This window comes from Cervus elaphus, chromosome 31, assembly GCF_910594005.1.
Source record: "Cervus elaphus chromosome 31, mCerEla1.1, whole genome shotgun sequence".
Lineage (NCBI taxonomy): Eukaryota > Metazoa > Chordata > Mammalia > Artiodactyla > Cervidae > Cervus > Cervus elaphus.
This window is the reverse complement of record NC_057845.1, coordinates 54,478,846-54,500,694: the sequence shown is the minus strand read 5'-3', so window position 1 is coordinate 54,500,694 and position 21,849 is coordinate 54,478,846. Positions and strand designations below refer to the sequence as shown.

At 42.6% G+C, this 21,849-nt stretch overlaps 1 protein-coding gene across 13 annotated transcripts in view; it reads right to left on the bottom strand.

Moving 5' to 3' along the window:
- PHLDB2 (pleckstrin homology like domain family B member 2) overlaps positions 1–21,849 on the bottom strand; it is a 236,338-nt gene that overhangs the window by 44,900 nt on the left and 169,589 nt on the right. For 11 of the 13 annotated variants that reach the window (XM_043893094.1, XM_043893087.1, XM_043893096.1 and 8 more), the window contains 3 exons: positions 14,149–14,292; positions 12,949–13,086; positions 482–610 (listed from right to left, as the gene is read on the bottom strand). In XM_043893094.1, the coding sequence (XP_043749029.1) occupies positions 482–610; positions 12,949–13,086; positions 14,149–14,292 (411 nt within the window). The remainder of the gene's footprint in view (positions 1–481; positions 611–12,948; positions 13,087–14,148; positions 14,293–21,849) is intronic. The other 2 variants (XM_043893092.1, XM_043893097.1) reach the window with 1 other exon arrangement.

Here is a 21,849-nt window from a genome sequence, read left to right as displayed (position 1 = left end):
ATTTCAATGCCACTAAGAATAAGAAAGGAAAAGAAAAACAAAATGATGAGTGGTGGTGGGAAGCAAACCAGAGAACAGAAAAATTTGTGGACAGGAGTATAAAATTAAGCTGGGGGAAACAAAAAATTCAAGGGAAATTAGTACTCAAGACGCAGTAGAGAAAGGAATGCAGGAAACACGTCAGCTGATTTAAATGCTAGTCTTGTTGGTTACCTATCAGTGATAGCTCCCTGTTGTTTCAAAGAAGGACTCGAAATGTTTTCGCATTATTAATGAGGTGAAGGATTCCAAGAAGGAATTTTACAACTGATTAGCAAGGAATAATATGTACTGTCAGCATGCATATTTCTATTTAAAACGTTATCTAATGAACAGAGCTTATGCAAATTTATACTATGTGAAGGAGGAAGTCAAAGGTAAGTGGAACTTAATTAAAAAAAAAACCAAAAAAACAACTAGCACATTCCTCTTTGCTACTGACCCTCTTCAGTTGTTGTTGTAACTGTTCCCTCATGGACTCAGGACAATTGTCCAGCTGGGTCTTCTGCTCGGAGTAAAGCTCCTGAAGCCTCTCTAGTTTTTCCCTTTCAGCATCAAGCTTTACCTTCTCCTGAAGTTCAGAAATCAGAAAATAGAAGTTACCTTCACACCCCAAGCAGGCGTTAGTGAACATTTCCCAAGGATAACACAAATAAACACTCACAAACTCCAGACATCCTAGGAATGTAGAAACATATCTTGTTAGTGACTAAGATAAGCGGGTCTAAGTGGAAGTAAAGACAAGGGGCCCCATTTCTGCGTTCTCCAAACCCAGCCCACTCCATCGGGTATTGGCAGTGATCCCAATCTTTCCTTCCTCCCTTCCTTCCTGCCACCATGTTACAAAAGCAGGGGAAGCAACGGTCATGTTGGTCAATGGTGAACAAAGAACAAGAGAAATGCCAACCAAATTCCTAAGATAGCCCTGCAAAGAGTCACTTGCCAGGGAACCAAACAAAGGATGGCTAGTATTTACCTTGAGCACAGTCAGAGTCCAATTTGCTGAAGGCATGTGTTAAGCAAACTTTGGAAATTATTTAATTTTGTTCTCAGGTTAGAGGCATGTTAGGTGCATAAGCTGATGCTCCAGTCATCTGGAACAGTTCTAGCTCTGTGGCAAACCTCAGAGCTTAAGCAACTAGAAAATCTGCTGCCAAGGAGAGCATCTAGTTCCGACATTGAGAGAGCTAGTAAAAATGCAAGGCTGACAAAGCAGCAAAGGAAGACTTGTTAGACAGTTTAGATACATCAAAAGTGTGACATTTATTGTGGAGATAAGGACTTCCCTACAAAGACTGACACATAAAAAATAACTGAAACGAGAACTATGGAAAAAAGAGAACAGAAGAGAAAAGAGAAGATAGCATTACATCCCTCCCAGGCACACACTCCAAAGTGACCGTGGATATTTTCCAGTGAGTAATACACTATCACACAGTCTTATAAGGCCACCTCTTAAACCGAGAAACAAAGCTCCAGCCTGTTGTCTGTGTGGTGTCGGTTTTCCCACCTTATGCTCCTTTTACGAGACTCTGGACCCTTGAAGAAACTTTCAGGCCTAACCCCCCCCCTGTGTGACACTCTCAGCCTACACTAAGCACTCACTTGGAATGGGAGCTCCAGCACCAGCTGAGGTGTGTGCGCTCAGTCGTACCAGACTCTTGGCCACCCCAACCAAGGACTCTAGCCTGCCAGGCTCCTCTGTCCATGGACAGTCCAGGCAAGAATACTGGAGTGAGTTCGCGTGTCCTTCTCCAGGGGATCTTCCCAACCTGGGGATCGAACCTGCATCTCCTGCGCGTGCAGGCGGCTGCTTCACCACTGAGCCGCCTGCGAGCCTCCCGGAGGTCACTCGCTTTCAGCGGTGCTGCCAGAAAAGCTGCATTCCGCTTCACACCTTGCTTCTGTGACTGTTCCCTGCCCCTTTGATAAGCAAAATACTGCCACTTGACTTTCTTATGTTCACTGTTGATTTGGTAGAAATAAAGCTGGCTTCCAAGCACATTACAGAAAAAAAAATTTTTTGAAGGATGAAGATTTGAAGTAGCCCTATAAATTTATACTGCTTTCATTTCTTCATCCAAATGGTCATGATTTCCTATGTAAACATACATGTAAATTCTTTATAAAAGATGTTATATTTTAAGTCTAAAACTATATATGACATCAATACCTACACCAGTGCACTTGAGCCTCCACTTTTGGCTTACATTTTAAAATTTTGAGGGCATTTTAGAAATGTATATTTTGATTTAAAAGTGCCTTTTTTTTCTCGAAATGATTAAATCTAGAAGTCATAAAACTGAGACTCTTACCTCATATATCAGCCTAAAAATGATTCTACAACTTAGACTTTAGCAGATAATAAAGAAAGTTTCCTAAAAGGGAACTTCCTGGCAGTTCAGTGGTTAGGACTTGGTGCTTCCACTGCCCAGGGTTTGGGTTCAATCCCTGGTCTGGGAATTAAGATCTCACAAAAAAAAGAAAGGAGGTTTCCTGAGTCTTTAATGTGAAGCATGCTCCTATGCACAGCTGCTGTGTAGGGGTGAGAAAAGCAATGGTGTCTTTCGCAGAATATAGGATTCTCAAGTGTTACCTCACAAAAACTGAATATACTAGTACCAGTTAGATTTAGTCTTTAGCTTCAGAATTAATCATTTTTTCCCTTAATAAAACCAACAATACAGAACACTTGTTATCTTTTGGCTAAGAAAATGTGCTATTTCCCTTACGTGCAAATCAAAGTTTATCGCCCTATTACATAGCAGAAGAATTTTATCCACAAAAAGTTCTATTTCTAGGTACTGTATCACCAGAATTTGCACCCATTCCAGTTCCAAACAGAAAGGTAAATAAGTAAGAAAATTATTTATTCCAATCAAATAGCAAATGTGCAAAGCCCTAAAATTTAAAATCATATATGATAGAAAACACTGAAATGATATCTAATATTAAAAAGCCTAAAACACAGGTCCCAACTCCAAAGAAATAACCTAACTATTGCTAATGCTCTCAACTTTTAAACTATTAATGATAAGCACAAATAAACAACTAGTAAAACATACCTTGTGTCTACATAGCGCCTTCCTTCTGAGGTGCTCTAAACGTTTGGCAATTCCACACAAGGAGGCGGTTACAAGAATTACGCAAGCAGGCACCATCAGAACCGCCTGCGGCTTCTCTGTGGTTATCCGTAGTGCTGTGGCCACTAGCTTGGTCTCAGAGAGAAAGCTCAGTGGGGCTAACGCCAGGGCAGAGGAAGTGAGGGGAGGAGGAAAGGGGGACCAGGGGCAGATGGGCCCGGCCATAAATCACAGGGGGCCGCAGAGGTGATATCACGCCGACAAGAGCCAACAGTAGGCCAACAGCTGAGCCAGAAAGAAATGAATATGCCTCTCTTCTAATTACTGTCCAGGAAGTTTTCAAAGAAAAATTAGTTCTAGGCAAGCGACTGATTAGAGCTGAAAGTATCACCTTCTACAGTGAAGGTAAAATAGTGGGACATATTACATGACATCTCAGGGTTCGGGGAGTCTAGCTTTTTTTTTTTTTTTGGTCAAGCGGCTTGCAGGATCTCATTTCCCTGACCAGGGACTGAACCCAGGTCCTCGGCAGTGACAGAACCGAATCCTAACCACTGCACCACCAAGGAAAAGCAAGGTCGCTCAGTCGTGTCCGACTGTTTGCGACCCCGTGGACTGTAGCCTACCAGGTTCCTCCGTCCATGGGCTTTTCCAGGCAAGAGTACTGGAGTGGGGTGCCAGAGTTTAGCTTTTTACATGTAACATATTAACACCAGCTATCATCCTCATTCCCCAGATTCAAACTGGTAACGTCACCTATTCTAATTACTATAGGCACAGTGCTATTTTCTCTTTTTAATTTAAATTTTTAATTTTCTATTGAGTATATCCGATTAACAATATTGTGACAGTTTCCAGTGAACAGTGAAGGAACTCAGCTGCAGACATACACATATCCATTCTCGCCCAAACTCCCCTCCCATCCAGACTGCCACATCACATTGAGAGAGAACACATTTTTTTCTTAGATTCATAAATCTGTTTTTAGGAAGTAAATAAATTAAACTGCATTTTTAATATTTTTAACAAATTTAAATTACTTTGTTGAAAGAATAAGATTAATCTTTCAGGAATCAGAACAGTCCAGGAAGATGCAGATGTACGGGGGGGCATTTATTTTAAAAAGACCAGAACATGACTTCCCTAGAGACACGGCTGCCTCCATTGTTTTCCAGTTGCCTTGTCTTCTCTACATGGACTGGCAAAAATCCAGTTGGGTCATAAATTCATTGCCAGATTCTGCCTATTTTGTGTATTGAAGACTGATGTTCCTAAAGTGTATACAGTGCCAAAGGTAAATTTTTCACCAGCAAATGAAAGTAAAAAGCGCTGTATAGAGTTGGGCCTACATCTGCTTTCACAGTGAGTTGTTCATTCACTCAGCCAATAAATATTTATAAATGGACTAGAGAAAGAGAAAAGAGGTAAGTTGATCACTGTCCCTATGAATCACAGTCTAGCTAGTTCTGTGCTTATCAGCCCTGACCACATTAGAATACACTGGGAGAGCTTTTAAATGTACTGTTTCTCAGAGTTGTAAGGCTAGGGATAAAACATTTAAAAAACTTCTCCAGGTTTTCTCATATGCAACCAGAAACACTGATTCAGCCAACCAGAATGTGTGAGAGCCAAAGAACTACAAAATGAACTAAAATTTGATTTCTGTGAAGACTTAGGACAAAATACAAAATCCATCAAAATTTGTTCTGAAGGTATTTGACCTTAGAACCTTGCCTTCATAGTATAAAAGTCCTCTCTTACAAGTAACATTACAAATGTAAAATTTTTACTTTTAGATTAAATGCCTCAAGTAAACCCCTCTCCCCAAAAGAACTGTGAGATTCCAACATCCAAAATGCTTTCAAAGAGGAAAGACAAATTTCAAGATCAGAAGTAAAATGACTCTTCTTATCATACCAATGATCAGGAGAAAGTATAAATTTATCCTTAGTAATTTGAACATGTACACAGGAGTTGCCAATAATCTTGAATAAACTTAAAAATCCAAGACTTTATTTTGTCAGATCTCTGGTTAAAAGACAACAATAAATTTCCTCTACGTTGTAGCCTCAAAGGAAGGAACTGAAATTTAACTTGCTGGCTCTATTAAAATTTCACTACTACACAGAAAATTTTTGAATGCCAATAAAAACATAATTTTACCACATCTAACTAATATTTGGTTTGAGTTTACCCTATAAAGATGCCTACTTCATTAGTTTATAGGGTTGCCAGATAAAACAGAGGAAACACAGTTAAATGTGAACTTAAGATGAACAATAAATGCCCCCCCCCAAAAAAAAAAAGATGAACAATAAATGATTTTTTAAATGTACGGTGGTGGTTTAGTCGCTAAGTCATGTCCGACTCTTCGCAACCCCCATCGACTGTAGCCTGCCAGTCTCTGTCCATGGGATTCTCCAGGCAAGAATACTGGAGTGGGTTGCCATTTCCTTCTCCAGGGGATCTTCCCGACCCAGGGATCAAATGCAGGTCCCCTGCATTGCAGACTGATTCTTTACCATCTGAGCTACGAGGGAAGCCTGCTTTTAAATATAAGTATGTCTCAGATGGGGCTTGCCTGGTGGCTCAGTAGGTAAAGAATCCACCTGCAATGCAGGAGACTGCCTCAATCCCTGGGTTGGAAAGATCCCCTGGCAGCCCTAAATCTGGCAGCCCTATTAGCTTGATAAAGGTTTTCTGAAAAATTAAGATTCGTATTTGTAATTTCCAAAGTATTCAGCACAGAATCCAGCACAAATAGGTACTGAAGCCATGTTTCTTGAAACACTGTGTCAAGTTTGCAACTGATGCACAGATATGTTAAAATTCATAATACCTAGGCTAACAAGCTTTAACGTACAACTTTATTTACTTTTGTCTGTTGGTTCTTAGTGGCTGCGTGTGGGCTCTCCTCTGGCTGTGGCAAGCAGGGGCCGCTCTTCGATGCAGGCGAGGGCCTCTCACTGCGGTGGCCCCTCCTGCTGCAGAGCAGCGGCTCTAGGGTGCGTGGGCTCAGCAGATGAGGCTCCCAGGCCCTAGGCAGGGTTGTGGGGCAGGGCTGAGTTGCTCTGCAGCACGTGGGGATCGTCCCAGACCGGGAATCAAATCCATGTCTTCTGTATTGACAGGTGGACTCTTCATCACTGAGTCGCCAGGGAAGCCCCTCGAAGCCATCATGTTTAAGGGTGTATGGTGCGAGCTCAGTCACTTCAGTTGTGCTCAACTCTTGGCGAGTCTGTGAACTGCAGCCCACCAGGCTCTTCAGTCCATGCGGATTCTCCAGGCAAGAATACGGGAGGGGGTTGCCATGCCCTTCTCCAGGGGATCTTGTCAACCCAGGGATCAAAGTCAAGTCTCCCGCGTCTCCTGCATTACCGGCAGATTCTTCACCACTGAACCACCAGGGAAGCCCTCTAAGCCATCGATTTAAGACTGGCCCATTCAAAGTCCTCTCCATTCACCTTCCAGTCTCCTTCCTGCCAGTTCCTAAACCACATGGGGAGGTTTGAGAGGAATGCATTCTCAGAGGTTCAAGATCAGGCAATTGTTTTAGAGCCAAAACTACTTATCTGAAATCTGTAAGGCCAAATGTGTTCTAGGTTTCAGAATATCCTGCATTTAATAGAGGTAACAGTTTATAAGACATATACTGTATGGCATCTTCAGTGAGGTCTGGGGCAATACCCTATAATCAAATATACTTCTATTTCTGCTGCTAATTATGAATATTCATATCAAGTGTGAATATCAGTCCAAGTCAAGTTTTGCAACCATAAGTTTTGATGCCAACCTTATAAAAAAGAAAGTTTTCCCCCTGCAAAACTTTTCAGAATTGTAGAGGAAAGATCATGGACCTATGTCCATAGATGGTAATTGTTGAAAACCCACTTGAGAGGCACATTCTTAAATTATTTTTGGAGGATTTCTTTTTTCTGTTGATTTTGACATATTATTGCACAATTAATGGATATTTAGTGTAGAGAACACTGGAAAGTCAGAACATTAGGAATTTATCTGATCAAACAACCATCAGAAAACAAATCACCCTAACCTGGAATCCTGTTCATTTAATCCCCAAATCCCACAATATATTTCCACTTCCTCTAAACAGGGAGCTAGCTTTGAAATGTAAGAAAGAGGCACGGGAAGGGCTGGGTCTCTTCTGAACACTGCCTGTGACTTGGCAACGACTCTGCACCCAAGAGGCATTAACACTTTGCATGGAATTCTGGGCAGGCTCAGTCTTCTCCTGGCTCAGAAGGAAGGATGGGGAGGAAGTAACAGGTACTTTGGCAAGATGATAATGGAGAATACAATTAACCACTTAAGATATGAGGCTTATTATAGAAAAATTAGTCTACTAATTGAAGGAAATCTCACCCAGGAACAGCTTCATGGTATAGAGTGATTTAAGCTTCAGCTTCCACATTTAAGTGTGTTTAGCTACAAAAGTATGCAGACCAGGATTGCTACAAAGTCTCACAATCTATCTGTGTGAAGACAGATCTCTAAACAGAAGGACAGTTTGAGCTTTGTGATGACCCATCTGGGTGATAGGAAAGACTTCAACAAGACTATGTGAGCAAAGCCTTTCCTTAACTATTTTATTTAATTTCAGTACAACTAATTTTTGATTGTCATATGCTCAGGAGCAGGAATGAGAAGATAATCCAAAAATAGAGACACTGAAAAGCTATTTTCGGTTTTTAATTTTTTACGTCGTCAGAAATAGACAAAGACTGAAGGGAAATGGACATAAACAGATGCAGAAATACGTCCAGCAGTTGCCCCAAATGAGGCTTTGCCTTCAGAGAGCGGAAGCACTGGGGGAGGGAAGCCGTTCCAGCTCTGCCCAAACTGAGCTTCACGTTTCTGGTGGCTTCCCAGTCACCAAGCCCATCAAACTAAAACAGCTTTCCAGTGCAGAGGCTAACAAGTCTCTCTCCTTTCTCCTGCCCTAAGAAAATACTATGGCTTTACGCTTACTGCTTCAAATGAACATCCCCCTTGAGTGTATGTTCGAGCCTGATCCTTATATTTGTTCAGGGTTCATCCAAGCTCATAGAGACTCTATTTGTGATGTGGCCACTGTCTGAGAACGCAACAGGCAGACGGCCTTCAGCGTAGCGCCACCTGGACACAGGCGCACTGATGGGCTTGACGATGGTGCCCACAAGGGCGATGCAAGGCAGCCCGGGGAGCTCCTGCAAACGCGCACCGTACACATGTGTGTGTGTGCATGTGTGTACACACACACATACACAACACATACATGTACGCATATGGATTCAACAAACACATAATTAAAGACTGTCTATATTTTACACTGTATATATAATTATGCCTGTAGTTTATACTTTGAGCTTCCCTGGTAGCTCAGCTGGTAAAGAATCTGCCTGCAATGCAGGAGACCTGGGTTCAATCCAGGAAGATCCCCTCAGGAAGGGAAAGGCTACCCACTCCAGCATGGCCTGGAGAATCCCATGGAGTCCACGGGTTGCAGAGAATCAGACATGAGTGAGCATAGTATAGTACCACATGATAAATAGTGGTCACATAGAAAATACATCAATTGATACTAAGCACCAAAAACAGAATATAGCTCCCAAGGAAGCTAAAAGAAATAACATTAAAGTCTGATCCTGAGAGCCAAGAAAACAACGTCGACAATTTCACGCCAGGATTTGAACTCTGACATGATATTAAACTTTCCTCCTATGGCTCCAGGCCTTGTCTCCAAAAAATGAGAGCCAGGCTTACAGGATGTGCTGCCGACATCTAAACTGGAGTTTGCCCAACAGGGATATCTTTTCAGGTTTTGGTTTTCTCATTCCACCGTTTATATCTGACAACAGCAACAGGTGTATGGGAAAGGAAACGAGATCCAAAAGGGGAAAGGCCACTTCCTTCTTCTGTCTCACGCCCTGGCTCAGCGAGCGACGTGACTGCGAGCCGCCTGGCGTGAGCCCCTGGACAGAGCACCCCAGCTGTCCTGAGACTTGGCCGCACGCAGCTCTTAAGCAGGTGTTTGGCTCCATGTTTCTGTTCAGACTCAGCTGGGACTCGCCGTTAGCAGAAGATCCAAGGACAATATTCCCAAAGAACACTGGGCGGTATTCTGGCACCTCTTACGAGCTGGATAAACAGTGGATAACAGTGCCTACCTCTATTTCACAGGCTAGGGAGGGAAATAAATATCTAACCAAACCAAAACAAATATAAATGACCAAATGTGATTGTGAAAGGACTGACAGAACAACAGAGAGCTTATCATCTGTGCTGGAATGGGCCGGGAGGGCTTTTCTGCAAAACCAGCACTGGGCTCAAGCCTTTAGAGACGGAGCCAACCAGACACAGAAGGTGGGGAAGGGGACTCCAGGCCAGGCGAGCTGATCTGCAAGGGCGCTGGGCAGGGGCAGAGGGCGGGGTGGACCTGTGAACAAACAGAAAGAAGGCCACCACGTGAGCGAGGTGAAGAGGGGAGGAAAGTAATGGAAACAGTCAGGACTGATAAGGAGTTTAGGCTCATATAAAATACAGGGGAATACAAACCAGAAGGATGCGACCTCATTTATATTTTAAAAGTCACACTGGCTGCTGTGAAGAAAATGGACTGAAGGGAAGCAAGTGGAAACGGAACTCAAAAGGAAATGTTGATGATTTTGAAGAGAATGCTATTAGGGGAGATGCAGGGAAGTTAAAGTAATTGAAAAATAGCATTGCAATCAATTAGGAGTAGGGTTGATAGAGAAAGAAATATCAAGCTTCCAGGTTTCTGTTTGGGCATACAGGTGTATAAAGATGCTACTTCCTGGTGGGAAAACCAGAGGAAGAACAGGATTGGAAGTAGGGGAGGTGTATGGAAGGCAAGGGGAAGGATGAGATCAAGAGTTCCGCTATGGAGTGTTCAGCTGGAAATACCTGAGCAATATCTCAGGGGAGATATCAGCTGGGCTACAAGTTATGAGTCAGAAGTTCAGAAAAAGGGTGTGGACTAAAGACATACATTCGACAGTCACCAGTGCACACAGGTTATTTGAAGCTGTGGCTGTAAAAGAATGTGATAGGCTGCACTAAAGCAGTGGCACAGACAGGAGCAAACCTGATGGAGCAGTGGCAAGGATGGGGGACGGCTAACTGAGCAAGACATCATACACTGTGCTGAGAAAACTTGTGAAAAGCTCGGCTGTGCTGAAGAGAAACTAGCTAAGGTTGTTGCTGGAAGGAACTTTATTTTTAAATAATAATAATTTTTTGCTTTTTTTTTAAACTTACTTATTTCAATTGGAGGCTAACTACTTAACAATATTATGGTGGTTTTTGCCATACATTCGCATGAATCAGCCATGGGTGCACGTGTTCCCCTTCCTCAACCAATTTTTAAAAATAATAATGTTGGCATACTGGCAGTACAAGCCCAGTAAAGAGGGAGTGGATGGGAGGAGCTGGGACAAGAAGGACTGAAAAACCTCTAGACGGTGGGACGGTACCCTGGGCACACCCAAAGGGACTGGTCTCTGAGGGGAAAAGAGCCTTCCTTGGGCTTCCCAGGTGGCGCTAGTGGTAAAGAACTTGCCTGCCAATGCAGAAGACATGAGACTCGGCTTCAGTCCCTGGGTCGGGAAGGTCCCCAGGAAGAGGGCATGGCAACCCTCTCCGGTTTTCTTGACTGGAGAATCTCGTGGACAGAGAGGTCTGGCGGGCTACAGCCTATGGGGTCACAGTCAGACATGACTGAAGCAACTTAGCACACACACACACCAGCCTTTCTTTGTGAAGATGAGATGCTCTAATTTCTAAGTGAAGTAGGTGGTGAGATCATCTCAGGGCCAAGGGGAGGAAACTGGACTAGAAGTTTGAACAGAGTGAAGGTATGAAATAGCCATGCCATAAAACAGTAGAGCAGCTTTATTTGAGAAACAGTGATGCTGCCAAGAGGTATTCAGTCTCCATCTGAGTTTGGTTGTCAAGAATATGCAGTGACATCACCTAGCCCAGTCTGTTTTCACTTCCCTCGTTTTCCTCTGGAATCTCTCACCCACAGCCACTTTCTGTCATTTTTCATACCATGCGACGACAGACAATAATCCCACCTTCCGAGACCAACTAATCCCCTAACAGCTGCATGAGCTGGTTCTATGCTTCAAGCCCCCACTGCCCCCTCTCTTCAAAATAATAATAGGAAGAATACAAAAAAGAACAATAATGTAAGCAGCCTCCTCTTTGTTTGTTTCCACCCATGTTACTAGAGTTCCATCTCCACCTTAGGTCTGGAGAATATAACACAACTGGCCCTGAAAAGTGAGATTTAGCACTCACTCAACTTACTTCACTTTTGTGTATAGAATTTATAGTCTGTGTCATATGTGGGTTACACAAAGACAAACAACTACACGGATGGGGAAGGCAGACAGGTTCAGAGATTCTGATTCCCCATTCCAATGTCCCACAAGCTTTCCAGTTTGACATAAACAATAAAATACTAGTAAGCACCAAAACAAAGACACCCGATGCCTCCAACAAAAGTTCCTTGCTGTATCAGTGCAGAATCTTTGAAAACCATAATATCCCTGCTTGGCAGAACTAGACAATCAATGCTTTCATATGGTTTTGAGCTTTTAAAGAAAAATATGTCCACTACCCAAATGGATTCTTTACAGTTTCAAAGTCTGGAGCTCAAAGGCACATACATAAACTTTAACATGAAAAAGATGTGCAGTTTAATCTTGACAAGCGGGCAACCAAGAAATTGATATGTAGCTTTTAATCTGACTTTAATTTCTGACAATATCTTTTTGAGCTCACTCTCTGGCACCAAGATCAAATGCCCTTATTTATAGGTTTCAAACAAAGAGAAGCCTAAAAAGGAAGCCTCATGCAGCAGAAATCCTCTCTACATATTACCAGTGGAATTTACTCAAACTGAAATTATTTTTCTTTTCCTCAGTTTAGAGGAGAACTCGATGATCAAGAAAGAATGTATTAATGCTCATTTGCTTTTTTTTTTCCAAATTGTAATTTTAATTTTTAATTTAGGCTGAGTTTCCTGTAACTGACTTAGAATTTGAGATGACAGTAAGTGAAATATTTTCCAGAAAAAATAAACAGAAAACAACAACAACAACAACAAAAATCCCAAAACCCAACTGCTACCCTGAATTCTAAAAACTGCAAGTAATTCTTCATATTCCCTAGGAGGGATCAGCTAACATTTAGGCTGTGGCCTAAAACATATAAGTAAAACTTTTTCCAAAATAAGTGTCAACTGTATTTCACAGTTTTCACTTGGCAGTGTGTGAGGATCCCCTGAAAACCCCAACATATTTTTCTAAGAGCAGTGCACTTGCATTGAAGCCAATGGCAAGGCAAGACAGATGAGATGAACACTTCCCATTCACCTTTTTAATACACAGAAAAACGAAAAGAAATGAGGCAACCATATTTGAATATGCTTAAGCCATCCTTGCAGGGCACCAGTAGCAAAGAAGTTCCAAAGTACTAAAATGATTCTTTAAAAAAAAAGTGGAATCAGAACAGCAGAAAAGCTAATGGAAAAAAGCAATCCACTCATCTCAGGAGGGGTAAACTGCCACAAATACCAGCTCAAACACTAAGCAGGTCCTGCCGTCTCCGCATCAGCTGCTCTGCACCTGCGGGTCCTGTCTGCAACGACTTACCTCGTCTGAAGACTCTTTCCTAGTGTCACTGTCTCCCGGAACTTGGCACCCAAGTCCAAAACCACAATTCATGCAACATTTAAATTTAATCAATGGGACCACCATGTTGCCCGAAAAATTTGTATCATGTATAATTTTCTTTTTACCTTGGTCTTTTCACCAACAATGTTCTTTTCCAGTTCTGTGATTTTCCGGTTTAGATGATCCAAAATCTCCTTCTCTTTCATAAGTTCCGTTGTTTCCGATTTTTGTTCTCCGTCCAAGAGAGCACATTCCATATCCAGCTGAAGACACAAACAAAGCTCAGAAATGTTTCACCTTCAGGGAAATTTCCAGCTGCCTCCTTTAAAGGTGTATTTTTAACAGGTACAAATTGCAAAAAGTACTACTGTTTTCAGTCAGATTACGGAGCCCAGCAAACACTCCAGAGAGTCCATGCAAGACTCAGAATTCTTATACGAGAAAGTAGGGAGGCCAGAATGTACTTGCTAAGAACACTAGCTATCTTTTACCTTAATTTTTCTATTACACCCTCCCCGCCTTTTCGTTTACTTCTCAAGGTAACTTTGCCCGTTTGCTTAGATTCAGGCTCAAGTGTGAGCCATCTTGGGAGCAGTCACATCTCTGTTTGTCCCCAGAGCGCAGAAAGTGAAAACTGCACTCAGTCCGTCAAGCAAGCACTGCATTTCCAGCAATGCCGGCAAGGAGGGGCTTCCAGGGTCTCTACATGACAGATGATCATTCCCTTCCACACACGGGCTGTCAGCATCAGCTGTGAGAACAGACATGAAGATCCTTCCTGGGCAGAATGAGTGCCTCCTTCTCACTCCATGGAGGTATGAAAAAATCACCCTTTTCTTTAACTGCAGTTATACTGTATATGTCTGTCTCCTCTAGAGATTTGCAAACCTCTGGAAAGTGAGGTCTATGATTGATTCACATGTAGATCCCCCCATAGTGCCAAGATGATACTCAACTCATGCTTAACACACTTACAAAAATGTTTGTTGGATTTGAGCTTAAACGTCTAAATATACGGTACCTCAGCTGACAGATCTTGAAGCAGGTCAGAAAGCACACACCCGTTAAGACAAAGTCAGTTACATAGCATACATTAAAAATGGCTTCATATGCTTATCTCATTGGTGGAACAAAAACACAGAAAGAAGAAACATTTTAAAAAGACAATTATACCCCACACATGTACCCATTCCATGAATATTTGCTCATGTTGACCTCTATGTATTCTGCCCTCCAAGGCCTGTGCCCTAAGAGGTAATGTTATATTTAAGCTAAAGGAAAGAAAGAAAATTGGGAGAGGTAATAAGTGAACTCGTGATTTGTACCTCTCTGGAAGACTCCTCCATCTGGTCGTTTATATCTTTGATTTTTTGTTCGAGTTCCTCAAGGTTGTTCAGAATTGTTATCCGGGTCTCTTCCATCGCAGTCAACTCCTGAATCCTTTGTTCTTCACTTATGCCCTCTGGGGTCTGTGATTAATCAACACACAAAAGGGCTGGTCACACTTCAATGCCAGAATTTCCCAGTTAATAAACCAGTCACAAGTCTAGCATTTCACAGTCTGTGTCTGTTTGAACTCTAAAAGCATCCCTGTGACTGTTTACTTGGAACTCTGCATTTTCCCGTAGACCCCCAGTAGATAGTGTCTCAGGTAAGCGTCTACAAATCAGGTTCAGTGAGTAAATTCATGTCCTTTTAAAACCAAAATAACCAAGAGGTACTATAGATGAGGAAGCTATAGTCCACAGAGATTGTAGTGACTTCTCTCAGGTTACAGATAAAGTATGGAGTACAGAGAACTAGAATCTAGAGGAGACTTCTGACATCTTCTTCAGGAATGTCTCTTGGGCACTCTGCTACCTTCATTACAAGCTCCATGTTCTCTCCTGTCTCCAAGGGAATACACTTCCTACAAGTCTCCAGAATTTCTACTGGGTCCCACTGCTAGGGCTATCTGCAAATGAGCAATCCTTCTGATTTATATTCCTTCCAATACAAGACGGTAGATAGGGACAGGGTATTTGGCCCCACCTCACTGAAGTGTTCTCTGAAGTTAATAAGCAGGACACTACTACTTTATTACTTTGGCAACCCTCAGAATGATTTAAAATTATGCACCTAATACCAAGTTACTTCATGTTTCAGCTTTTGCATTAGCACACTACTCACTGGTCTCTGTCCTATGTACTGACAAAGACGCTAACTGGGCCAATGAGCTCTTGTGACTTGAAATAGGATATTGGCCATTATTCATAAAATTATGCCATGGAAAAACTGACATCCTTCACAAGGAATGAGAAAGTTAGGAAAGAAATTAAGTGACATAGGGCATACTTATACCTCTGAACAGAGTTATGACAAATGCCCAGAAAAGAAAGGAATATTTAGATCATACACACAGCCAAAATGTGACTGCCAATTATTTTAAGAAGAAATACAACAAATTGAAGATAGCTTCTTTTTTCAAGAATTTCAAGTTAGTTATTTTGGATATCCCCTGGTGGAGACCAGTCTTTCTATCAGGCAAGGGACGCCAATATAGGCATTATTTATTTAATTTTCTCTCTCTTTGAAAAAGAAGCAATTTCTTTGCACCAGTAAGTCAATGATTATATAATTTCACAATTGGAAATTGGAAACAACAGCCAAGTTATAATACATAAATTGCTGAAGATTACTCACTAACCACTGAAAAGAACATTCAAATTAACCAAAGAAACCATTAACGTTTTGTGTCTCTAAATTCATTTAACGTACTTAACAATCCTAAAAATTACTGTAAGAAGATAGGCATCATGTCCGTTTCTTTATTCTTTATTAATATTCTTTATTCTTAACCCTACTTTGCTGCTTCTCAAAATTTAACCATTGAGAAGTTACACATCTCAGGTTGACTAGAGCAAAGGTTAGAAGGCCTTTCAAGCCCTCTGTTTATTTGTTTGCTGATAGTTAGATTTTAAACTGTCATCTTAAACCCAGTATCTAACTAATTAAACAACCTGTGACCTTTCTTCACAGACAATGAATCTCATTGTCCTAACACTTGGGTGGCCAGTTTTAGGGCATGAGGAATGCCTGCAATAGTGAATGCCATTCCTAAATCATCGAGGAGTAATCCTAGCAGGAAAGCCTCAAGAAGGCCAGTATCCTGTTGGTTCAACATTTCATATTAGGTTTCAACTTCCAACATGGTTTAAAAATATCTTTCATTGGTGGAAGCAAAGCATCAAAAGAAAAGAAAAACTGAACAATCTGCGAAACTATACTGATAGGTAACAGTGGCACTTGTAAGTATCTGTATAACTCAACATTTCTAGAAAATTTATCACAATAGGTCTAAGAAAAGACAACTTGTTAGTCTGTTTGTAGCAGTAAAAGTTACCTAGGTACTGACTTTTGTTATTGTTATTTATAAAAAGCAAAATCTTTAAGAGGCATTCTAAAACTGTGGTTTGTAATAGAAAGGAATGAGGATGCTGGACTCTCATTTATATCCAAATAAAAAACAAGAGCATACCAAGAGTGTGGTAGCCACTAAACAGCTTTAGTTTGTGGTGACAGAGAAAAGTGGAATTTTAATCTATCTGATTTTTTTTTATAGTAATGTATAGGGTTCCACTGAGAGTGATGTTTTAACAAAAGCACATATTGTGCATACACAGATGTATTGTTTTTGCGTTAACTCCATCTACTCACTCACAGAAAGGAGAGACAGTAGGGACTAGACAGTTTGCATCTACCCTTCCCTGTGTGTGTGTGTGTGCAGATCTCTGATCTCAAGAGGTTTCTAAGAAGAAATATGCAAAAGGGGGGGCACAGTAAATGGAAATTGTCTTGTCCCTACTCCTGTCTCCCCTTTCTGTGTGCCTGTGGGTGGAATTAACTCAAAAACAGCATATCTGGGGGTGCACAGTATATGATTTCATTAAAACACTTAACTCTCAGTGGAAGCCTATACACTACCATTAAAAAATCAGATAGATTAACTTAGAAACCTCTTGAGATCAGAGAGGGTTGCAAGTATGAAGGGTTTCCACTGTAGACAGAATGATTACATGATTACTCAAAAAGAGCGGAAAAGTTTTCATCACAGAGAATAAATATTTTTTTTGGCAAATACATGAGGAGATGGAATTAACTAAATTTATTGCAGCAATAATTTTGCAAGACATGTAAGTCAAGTCATTAGGCTGTACCCTTTAAATTTATACAGTGCTGTATGTCAATTATATATCAATAAAACTGCAAGGAAAAAAAAGTGAGCTGTTTTCAGCTTTCACCTCAGGTGGTTGTAGACAGATTCATAAAGCCAATTAAAAAGAGCATACTTCCAAGGTCATCTGCATCTTTAAGTGTTAGATAAAAGCAAAGTCAAAAACGGTGAATTTCAGGCTTCCTAAATATAAAGATCTTTGTCATTAAATCAATTTGTTAGGGGAAGCACACTGACTGAAACCGCCCACCCTGGCCAGGCACCATAGTAACCATTTGCATGAGTTGTTTTATGACAGGAGATCCTGATAAGGAATACGGAACTAATAAGCCACCACCAACCGGAAGAGTTCGGGAAAGGTCAAAAGGAAACACCGTGTGTCTGTCCACTTCCCAGAATCCCTCTTGCTAGCATCCATCTTGGCTGAGCGATGCGTGCGCCACCAGGAAAGACTCTGAATTAGAATGATTGGCCAAAGACTACCTGGAAACGAATCCCATCACCATAAAACCCAAGACTGCGAGCCACGTGGCAGAGCAGTTCTCCTGGGTTCCCTTACCCTCCTGCTCTCCGCCCGGGTGCCCTTTCCCAATAAAATCTCTTGCTTTGTCAGCATGTGTCTCCTCGGACAATTCATTTCCGAGTGTTAGACAAGAGCCCAGTTTCGGGCCCTGGAAGGGGTCCCCTTCCTGCAACAAATTTAGAGTGTTTTTCACATTCTTCTCCATTTACTCCTCAGGTAGATAATAACAAACACTGTACTTTGTTAAGTAAATAATCCAAAAACACTCAAAGAGGAATAGCATTTAAAACAAAAGAACAGGACTTTTTTTTTTTTTTAAAGATTCTTCTATCTCCTGTCTCAAGGTAACATATATCTGTCTTCACAGGATCAAAAGTGGAAAACCCGTTCCCTGGAACCCACTGCCTCTCAGCTCACTCTGTCTAAGCTGCCGTGTGATGCCCAGAGGTGCCCTGGATGTTTCCTGTCTCGAAAGGAGATACAGTCTTCCACTCTGTGCTGCAAAGATGTTCCAAGCTTCAAAGTCCTATTTCCCGGAAGCGTACTGGGGCAATGAAAAACATCTGTCAAAATCTGCTCATTTATACCCAACAGTGTTCTTGTCACAGCACTCTTCAGGAGGAAGCCGTGTGTGTGTGCTTAGACACGCAGTGGTGTCTGTCTCATGGCTGCCCCATGGACAGAAGCCCGCACAAGAACACTGGAGTGGGTTGCCGCGCCCTCTTCCAGAGGATCTTCCCAACCCAGGGATCGAATCCAGGTCTCTTGGGTCTCCTGCATTGGCAGGCAGGTTCCTTAGCGTTAGTGCTACCTGGGAAGCCCTTCAGGAGGAAACTCGTCTCCCGAAAGTTAGTCCTCAGAGCACACAGCTCACCGTTTTAACAAAAGTTTGGCAGGGCTCTGTGAAGGACGAGAGTGAAAGGATTTAAGATAAAAAGTGCAGGAAGCCCCATGTCTGATGACAACAGCTCGGATGTTCAAATGATGGGTCATTTACTTTGCCTGAACACCAAGAATTTTTTATTTCTATCCCACATCCTAGTTTCTAACCATTGCAACTTTCTAGCAGGAGAGACAGAAGTCCTATTCAGAATTACCCTCCTTTGAGAATTACTCTTCTAGTCCTTAGAAGAAAGAAGGGCTGAACAGTCCAGAGTCCTGATGAATACATGGGCAAACTCTATAGGTAGGTAGACTTCTGACTAGAAACATTCAGTCAGAAAGTTTTGTTGCACTGGAAAAGGCAAAACTACAGAGACAATGACAAGAATGACGGCTGACAAGGTTTCACGGCAGCGGGAAGAGAAACAAACAGGCTGAATCCAGGAGATTCTCAGGGTGATGAAATTATTATGTACGAGACAGCAACAATGGACGTATTACACTGTACTTGTCAAAACCAATAGAACCATACAACATGAAGTGTGTGTATGTTCAGCCGCTCAGTCATGTCTGACTCTTTGCAACCCCATGAACTGTAGTCCGCCGGGCTCTTCTGTCCGTAATACTCTCCAGGCAAAAATACTGGAGTGGGTAGCCATTTCGTTCTCCAGGGATCTTTCTGATCTAAGGATTGAACCCAAGTCTCCTGAATTGCAGGTGAATTCTTTACCATCTGAGTTATCAGGGAAGTATACAATATGAGAAGATATCCTTAATGTAAACTAGGGTCTTTGGTCAATATCGCATATCAAAGTTGGTTCATCAGTTTTGATGAATGTACCAAACTCAGGTGTGTTCCTCGCTCAGTCACGTCCAGCTGTTTGCGACCCCGTAGACTGTAGCCCACCAGGCTCCTCTGACCATGGGATTCTCCAGGCAAGAATACTGGAGTGGGTGGCCGTTTCCTTCTCCAGGGGATCTTCCTGATCCAGGGATGAAACCCGGGTCTCCCGCATTGCAGGCAGATTCTTTACCATCTGAGACACCAGGGAAGCCCACTATCATACTTAGGCAAGATGTAAATAATAGGAGATAGTCTAGGAAAGCAAGGAGGACAAATAGAAACTCTTTACACAACCTTTTCAGGAGAAGGGGATGACAGAGGATGAGATGGTTGGATGGCATCACCAACTCTATGGACATGAGCTTTTGAGCAAGCTCCGGGAGTTGGTGATGGACAGGGGAGCCTGATATGTTGAAGTCCATGGGGTTGCAAAGAGTCAGACATGACTGAGCAACTGAACTGAACTGATAATGTCCAATATATCTTAAACAGTCAATAATAATGTCAAGGGGAAGACAACTCATGATAAAAGACTAATGTCCTTACCACCACAATAGCTCCTAGTACTGAGACAAAGCATGTTTTAAAAATCAGTGACGAGGAAGACAAGGGAGATCCAGATGGTTGAGTAGGAGGATGCCGAGTTCACCGCCCTGACGGACACATCAAGAATACATCTAGATGTGTAGCAACTCTAGCCGGACACAAACAGGAGCCTGGAGGAAAGCCTCTGCTACAAGCAAAGCTGTAAAGATCCACATGGGGTCGTGGAGGAAGAGAGGAGACGCAATCAGGCAGGACCCATGCGCCTAGCAGGACACAGAGGAGGAGGGGGATATGACGGGCTCAGAGATCCCACCTGCGAAGTTAGGGCACAGCGGCGGTAGGGGCCAGCCCAGGTGAGACAAGTCCCTTAGCTGGTGAAAACTGTGGGACTTACAGGAGGGCTCAAGAGGCCGAGACTCTGCTCACGAAGAGCAGGTGCACGTGTCTGCCTGCTCTCGGCAAGAAGGGGAGGAAGCAGGCTGAAAACAGTGTGGGGAGTCTGGTTGGTTTCCCTCAGCTGCTCAGGTCTGCAAGAAGCGCCTGATCTAGCGTCTCTTGCTCCTGAGCGGCTCCCCGCCAGGACAGAGGGGCTGCATTCGGGGGAGGGAGCGCACACAGAAGAGGAACCTGCCTGGACTCGACCCTCAGGGCTCCTGCCCCAGCAGCTTGAGCTCTGCTGGCACCCAGACAGGGAAGTGGCGGGCGCTGAACTCGGGAGCAGCCAGCCTGGCCCCGGCCGCGGCGCCAGCCCCTCCATCGCCGGCCCACCTCTCACCAAGGTGACAGCCGCCAGCACAGCCCAGGAGAAGATGGGGTCCCTGCTCACTTCAGATCCAGCTTTTCCCACCAAAGCCACCGGGCGCTTGCAGGCCGCACAGGGGCACCCACACACAAGGATATCCCATTCAAGATCAGGGTAGGTAACTATTTCAACCAATTTCATAAAGGTAAACATAATGGGAATACAGAAGGAAATGTTTCAAATGAAAGAACAAGGGGGAAGAAAGACCTGAAGAAAACCCTAATGAAGCAGAGATAAAAATTTACCAGATAAAAGGGCTCAGAGTATTAGTAATAAGAATGTTAACTGAGCTCGGTGGAAAAAGAAAAGATACAAAGAATAAGAATTTTAACAAGGAACTAAAACATATTTTAAAAAACAGATGGAGCTCCAGAATACAATAACTGAAATGAAGAATACACTCGAAGGAATTAATAGCAGATTAGGTGATACAGAAGAACACATGAGAAATCTGGAAGAGAGAAAAGTGAAATCACCCAATCATAAACAGCAAAAAGAAAAACAAACCTAGGGGCTCCTGAGACAACATCAAGTGTTATAACATTCACGTTACAGGGGTCCCAGAAGGTGAAAAGAGAAAGGGGTGGAAAATATATTGGATGAAATTATGGCTGAAAGCTCCTGAAGCTGAAGAAGGAAACAGATTTCTAGTACAGGAGGAGCAGGGAGTTTCAGAGAAGATGAGCTCAGAGACCCACTTGGAGACAGATCACAATGAGAACGGCAAAGCCAGAGATGGGGAAGAGAATTTCAAAGGCAGCAAGACAAAAACACAGTCGCGTACAAGGGAACCCCACCCCCCTAAAAACTTAAACTGAAAAGTTTTTTTGACAGCAAAGGAAACCATCACCAAAATGAAGAGACAACCTGCTGAATGGGAGAAAATATTTGCAAATGATATGACCAATAAAGAGTTAATATCCAGAATATACAGCTCATATAATTCAATATCAGAAACACAACTGTTTTAAAAAGGGCAGGAGACCTGAGTAGACAGCTTTTCGAAGAAGCCATGCAGATGGCAAACAGGCACACGAGAAGGTGCTCAACATCGCCAGTCACCCGAGTAATGCAAATCACAGCCACAGCGAGGCCACCTCACACCTGTCAGAGCGGCAGAATAGTGCAAATCACAGCCACAGAGAGGCCACTCACACCTGTCAGAGCGGCAGAATAGTGCAAATCACAGCCACAGCGAGGCCTCCTCACACCTGTC